Raw genomic sequence first — 6780 nt, 5'->3', positions numbered from 1 at the left:
CCATCCGTGCGTCGGCGCATCCTTTTTTATGAGAAGCACCCTGATATAGACAGAAGTCCTCATTAATAGTAATAACCATATTAATAAGATATAAAAATTAAATAGAACACTGAACTGTAAATGTGTTGCAGTATCTCTGTTCATAATGTGATGTGATAGTCTGAGTAAATCCCCTCGCTTCCTGCACTGAAGCGAGTGCATGCAGCAAACTGCAGTTCATTTTAATATATGTATTTTTTTCTCTCTTTCGATCCTTTACTACAAACTTCATGTGCACGGCCTCCGGGTGTTTGTACATCCTAGTCAGGGGTTAAAGAGTACAGAAAGAAACCCCAAAGTCAGGGAGACGTCCAGCTCCCGTGCTTCTTCCGCATAACTCCATGAAAAGGGGGTATAGTGACGGATGTATTTTAGGATGTTTTGTATGTGTTATTCCCCGGTGCCCCTCTCATTCCTCTTTTGCTCTTTCTTGGGCATATATTGATATCTATATATTATAAAAATAACGGCTGTTGACATTGCTGGCTACTCTGAAAAAAAGGCACTTCATTGAAATATCTGAGAATGGCCTCTCCTCCAAAGTGATTTTGAGGGGAAACTTTGTTGTAACTGTAATAGAATATTTTTATTTCATATCATGCTGCTCTCTCAAGTTTGTTTTTTGTTATATTGGTTTGGGGTGATTTTTGTTTTCCAGGTGGCAAAGTGAATGTGTTGTTTTTGTGTTTTGTTTGTTTTCTCCATGGGTTAGAGATGTTAAAACCGGTACGATTTTTCCAAGACTTCGAGGTAATCCGGCTTGGTTTGAAGTTTGGCCCTTAACTCGAGGTAATCGCTTTGGGACGGGTCAGGGTAGCAGCCTTTCCCCGCTGTGAAAAGCAATGTCTCCTTCAGCCGTGCATCCTGCTGCAAATCCGGGTACTGCATGCCGGGTGGGTGCGCATGCGCCACATGCATGTCCTTTAGTTTGGGTACTGTCCCATACAAACAGTCTACAAAGCCCACTGTTGGTGTGGGCCTCTGACTGTCAATAACTGTAGGGCAGAGCCCTCCGTTCTCATGAAATCCTGCCATGTCAGCCGCTGAGTGGTTAACTGTGACGATAGTGTTGAGTTGAGAGTTGGAGACGGCCAGGGTCCACTCTCTCTCTTTCTCTAATAAGGTTCTGTAGTTACTGTTGCTACTGCTGCCATTGTCTTTCTTCTCTGAAAACTGCACTCTGTCTTCCTCTGCTATCTCCCCCTCTCGAGGCTTATAGATGGGGTTGTTACACATCTGCGTCACCGGGTGGGGAATGTAATCATAAACATGACCGTGGCCATGTGTGTGACTCGTGTGAGTGTGGTGTGTGTGCATACTAGATGTCGGCTTCTCTGGTGTGCTAGTGTTACCAGCACTGCTCTGCCTTGGTGGGTCCTCAAAAATCCTGCATTGCATTTGGATCCCCGTCAGATCGACCTCGGAACGTTTCCGGAAAGGAAGGTTCTTCCTCCGCCGAAGAACAAAGGCGAAAAGCCCAGCAGCAACAAACACAGCAGAGATGAAAAGAATGAGCAGGCTGAGAATGAGGACAGACAGTGGGACAGCCCCTCTCCCACCTGCTTCCCCCATGTCAGAGCTCCCTGTGACGAGGTCATCCCCACCAGGCTGGGCCGGGGAGGGGCCTGAAGAATACTTGAGCTCAGGACAGATAAACTCAACCTCCAGTGAACGCAGGTCTTTCCCAAACGCAAATTCAGGTGTCTTGCAGATGACGTCTCCAACCACAATGACGGAGGAGAGCTTTTCCAGCCACTGCTTGAGGGGGATGATTTCACAGGAGCAGTCCCAGGGGTTCTGATGGAAATCAATCTGGACAATGGAGGTCAGATGCTCCAGAATGCCACGCACAGGCATGGAAAGGAAGTAGTTGTTTCGGAGGTTGAGGCGTGCAAGGTTGGTGCCAGCAAAAGCGTCATTGGGAAGGGAGCGTAACAGGTTGTCATTGAGGAAAACCAGCTGGAGGTTTGGCATTAGGGAGAAGGAGTTAGGTTGTATCTCACGGATGACGTTGTACTCAAAGTAAAGATAACTCAACATCTGCAGCCCTCGAAACATCCCAGGGGTGAGTCTCTCAATGTCATTCCCATTCAGATATAGACTTTTCAAGTTTGGCAGGTTGATAAAGGCGCCTTCTTGGACGTAGGATATCCGATTATTCCCTAAATGCAGTAAATCCAAACTTGAGAAGTTCCAGAAATCAGATCGGTATATTTTCTGTATTAAGTTCCCACTAAGATACAATTTCTTGGCATTGAGGGGCCGTGGGAGGAGCTCAGAGATGTTGTGAAAGCCTTTCTCTTTACAGTTCACTGTTAACCCGAGATCATTGATGTGAAGGTTGCAAGTACATCCAGCTGGACAAATTATTGGGATGGGAGGCCTTGTTTGGTAGCCGGCAACAGGGGGCTGGTTGATGCCTGGATAGATGCTACGAGGGGTTGGAGGGTTCTTTGTGGACCGGGGTCGTTTGGTGGGCTTGTCAACTCGTTCCTTGTATTCCACAGAAGAGGCTGTGTTGTGAAAAGACGAGAGCATGGAGGAAGGTTTAGTAGGCCAAGTGTTCTCATTGCTGAATGGGATCCGGGGAATTCCCAGCTTGGCCTCAATCTCTGCATCTGAGAGCAGCGGACAGAGCTCACTGCGCTTGATTTCCCGTAAGTCTTTCCCATGTAAGTGGAATGGGTAGTCACATGTGATCTCACCTACCAAAGCTGTATAAGGAATTCTCTCCAGCCAAGTTTTTAACTGGACAATCTCACACACACAGTTCCAGGGGTTTTCCTCCAGCTGGATTTCCATTAAGCTCCGTCCAACGTACTCCAGCATGCCCTTGTACGGCAATGTCTTTAGTCTGTTCCCTCTCAGGTCCAGATGTGTGAGTGACACAGATCGGAAAAGATAATTTGGGAGCACGGGGATCAGATTGTCATTCAGTATGAGCACTCTCAATTTGTGAAGATGCCTGAATGCACCACTTTCAATCCGTTTGATTACATTGTAGTCCGCCTGAAGATACTCTAAACTCTCCAACCCCAGAAAAGTGTCATTCCGGAAAACTTCTAGTTTGTTTTCATGTAGGAACAGCCGTTTGAGTATTCCTAAGCCATTGAACGCTCCTGCGTGGATATCTTGCAAGGCATTATTACCCAGGTTAATGGATATGGCATTGTTGAGATGGAGGAAGCTGTTAAAGTAAAGCTTCCTCATGGAGTTTCTCTGCAGGTTGAGCTTGAACGGCCTGCTCCATATCTGGGAGATCTGGCTGACATTTGTAAATCCTTTACTGTCACAGTGGACATGGAAGATGCCTTCTTTGACCTCGCAGTAGCAGGGCTCGAAACAGGGCTCGTCGATCTCCTCGGAGTCCTCTAGTAGTGGCATCGGGGTGGTCCAGCCTAAGGCTATGGTGCTCAGCAAGGTAACCCACAGCATCCTCGCTGACACCAACGGGAGGAAGTCTTGGCTCCAGGGACAGAGCCACTTCACAGCACTGCAACAAAGAACAGAGCGAGAGAATGGATGTGAGGGAGGGGATGGGGGAATACACACAGAAGTAGCAGATGTAGGAGAGAAAGAGAGGAAGGGTGCATTAGTTTTAATAGAATGGAATACACCTTTGAAATGAAAACCAGTGGATAATATAATGACATTGGAGACAATACTTTTGATGTGTCAATAGCTGGGTATTTCAAACCTATATAAATCCAGGACTATTTAATGGGTAATATCTAGCAACACAAACATCTCTGCATCCGGACAGTTAACGACAGTATATCGGGGGAATTGAAATTTATTATACAGCAGACATGCTGGTAAGGTCGCAATAAATCACCTCAGAGATGCTTATCATCGTGAATAAACGAAGGCAACAGCAGGTGGATAAGGTTAGCGGTGAGGAGACACTGTCCGCCTGCTGTATTTATTACATAACAGGGAGCTCAGTCCCTCTTTTGGTAAATGAGAGTAGATCGCAGGAAGTGGACGGGAATGGAATAGGTATCAGCTCGGTGACCATTAGTGGGATGAGAAGAGGACTGTCAAGGGACTCGTGGAACATCAATCTCGTTAAAATGAACCTCAACATATTTATATGTTCCGGTCTATAGCTCATAGAAATCTGATATTCAAAAAAAGTGCCACTAACGCTATGGTAAATGCAGTCTCAACTTGATCAGTTCATCGATGTTTAAAAAAAGAAGGGAAAAAAAAGAAAAATGTCAAAATAGATCCAACGACTTTAACGCATGCACGGTTGCATAGGATGGGCCAGTGCCAGCCCTAATCTGATTTTCCACCCCGGATGCCAAATCCAAATTTGTGCCACATCGTTGGCTTTTACCTTGCTGTGGGGCGGGTGTTTGGCCAGCCCATTACTTGTGCATGTGTGGTTGATGCCGTGCTGGTTTGCATTTAAGGGAACACAACTTCACTCTCTTCACCAACATAAACACGGAGCAGGACACAGCTTTTCAGTAGAACACGGCCCGGACTCATTCCCAGGTCTTCAATTACTGCTGTTTTGTGACAGCGCTCAGGATCTGATAATGACGCACAAGCATATCTGAGACGCACCGGGATTCCAATTAAAACTCCAATGTAAATCCATCCCCAGTAATGCAGATGCTTAGAGCAACCGCTCCAGCATCCATTCACTTCGTCCAATTATATTCTATTATTAATATTATTGTATTACTATTAAGGCCTCATCATCTCTTTGAATGGGTTCTTTTAGATCCATGACAACAACATACTGTTTCTCTACAGTTGCATTTCCTATAATATTATTATAAAATTCAATACATAAAATTAATATAACAAATTCATAATAAAGCGCAGGAACCGGAAGATGGTAAATAGACATTTTTGCTTTGTTCAAAAATCTCATGACACATAATGTCATGAGATGCGTATTACTTATACAGTCAAACGGATGTTGGTGTAATGAGGGGTAACCCAACACCTTGCCGTTTGTTCTGCAGAACAATGTCCATGACTATAACAGCCTTGACTATGCTCAGAACGTGTTGTATTTGTTATCCAAAAACAAACAGGCTAATTGTCTTTTTACATCAGCATATTATATAGTATATGCTGTACTATGTATAATTCAGATTCGTAATTTCGTATTACTTTCTAAGGAATATGGAACCCAGGGTTTGCATAGTGCATTTTTGTTTGGTGGTAAGTTATATGAATTTTCTTTTGTTATTGTTGTTAGCCTCCTTGACTATAATAGTTCTGCAGAAAACGACTGGCCATCAACAGTTGTGTGTGCATGTATAGCATAATATGTTTTAGTCAATTATTAGTAGAATATTAACACATAAAAAAAATCTGCTAAATGTGCGCACACATTGACACCTTTAGTGGCCACCTCTAGACATGCCGTTGCTACCCCTGGGCCACCCCAGTTATAAATGCTTAGAACCGCCACTGACACCGACATGCTGAAAACGGCACAGCGAGACTCTTCTCCCTCACCGTATACGTGGGTTAGATTATCCGTGCATAGGTCCAAAAGAGTGGCGGAAAATGTTGACTTATCATTACAACTAATCCTGCCATGATTTTCCAAACATACAACCAAGTCAACTTCTTCTGGGTTTTCCCAAATGTTGATGCCATCGGAGGATTAGTGGAGCAACGGTTTAAGTGAAGAGGGCAGTGGGCGAAGCTGCTGTTATGAAAAGCTCACGAGGCTGTGATTTAGTATCCAGCCCGACTAAAAATACATATTAACATACAGGAAGAGAGGACGAATGGAAATAATAATAATAATAATAATAATAATAATAATAATAATAATAATAATCAATATAATAATGACAATTAATTATATAAGAAGGGACTCAAAGAAGAGTCCGTTCAGTATCTCTATGGTGTTAAGTTGGATAAAGTCACACACGTACAAAGTATCCCCTATACTCCCTGAATGTATTTTCTGAAGGCTGTGATTTTTTTTTTACACGCACGCACACGCACAGTGCTGTCCGTTCAAACGAGGGTGCTGGCAATCCAGAGGCGATTCGCTCGATGAGACCGTCTGCCCGAGCAGAGCCTCTGTCCATGGTGCTGAAAGCAAAAAAAAAAAAAGCCCAGCGACAGAAAAAGAGGGGGTGATATAAAAAAAGGAGGAAGAAAAATATATATTGTAATCCCAAAAAAAGACGTGACGGTAAAATGCGCCAAGGAGGGAAAAAAGAAAGATCCTTGAGCTCCTCACTGTGAACATCACTGTTTTCATTGCCCTTTTCGTACGTAATCCTCCAGAATGTATTGATTCCGCTTCCACGACAGAGATCAAAAAGCGCAGATGCAATGTCAAAAAAGTAATAACGGTATTCATTATTATTAGCGCAATGTGGCCATATTATATTCCCTTGTGAGTATCAAATCAGGTGCTATACCTACTTAGTTTCGTGGGATTCCAACTTCACATATCCTCCAGCGATGGGTTCGGTTATTGCCCGGTGCGTCCCGCTCACCGTCCGATGCCGGGCTGTGAGGAAGAGAACAAGAAACGGGGGGGTTGACTGAGCCGTTAGAGGAACGGGAGGAATCAGAGAGGGGAGATGGAAAGAGAGAGTGGGGCATTGAGGAGGGAGAGAGGAAGAGATATGCATGCGAATGAGCCACGGATTCCAAGACCAAGCTGTTGGCTATACTTACATAAATTAAAAGTGTTGCTCGCCCGTGACTGTCAATGTCAATGCGATCTATTAATCTCGAATTCATATC

General features: G+C 44.2%; 1 protein-coding gene across 1 annotated transcript; it reads right to left on the bottom strand.

Moving 5' to 3' along the window:
* Window positions 1-756: 756 nt before the first annotated feature.
* Window positions 757-6492, bottom strand: slitrk3a (SLIT and NTRK-like family, member 3a; the record flags this gene model as incomplete). The annotated part of the gene is made up of 2 exons (XM_079225493.1): window positions 6454-6492; window positions 757-3532 (listed from the first exon to the last, which is right to left on the bottom strand). The coding sequence occupies exon 2, from the start codon at window positions 3472-3474 to the stop codon at window positions 757-759; it is 2718 nt and encodes a 905-aa protein (XP_079081619.1). The 5' UTR covers window positions 3475-3532; window positions 6454-6492.
* Window positions 6493-6780: the final 288 nt, after the last annotated feature.

This window comes from Taurulus bubalis (genome assembly GCF_910589615.1).
Source record: "Taurulus bubalis genome assembly, chromosome: 10".
Lineage (NCBI taxonomy): Eukaryota > Metazoa > Chordata > Actinopteri > Perciformes > Cottidae > Taurulus > Taurulus bubalis.
This window is presented reverse-complemented; position numbering and strand designations above follow the sequence as displayed.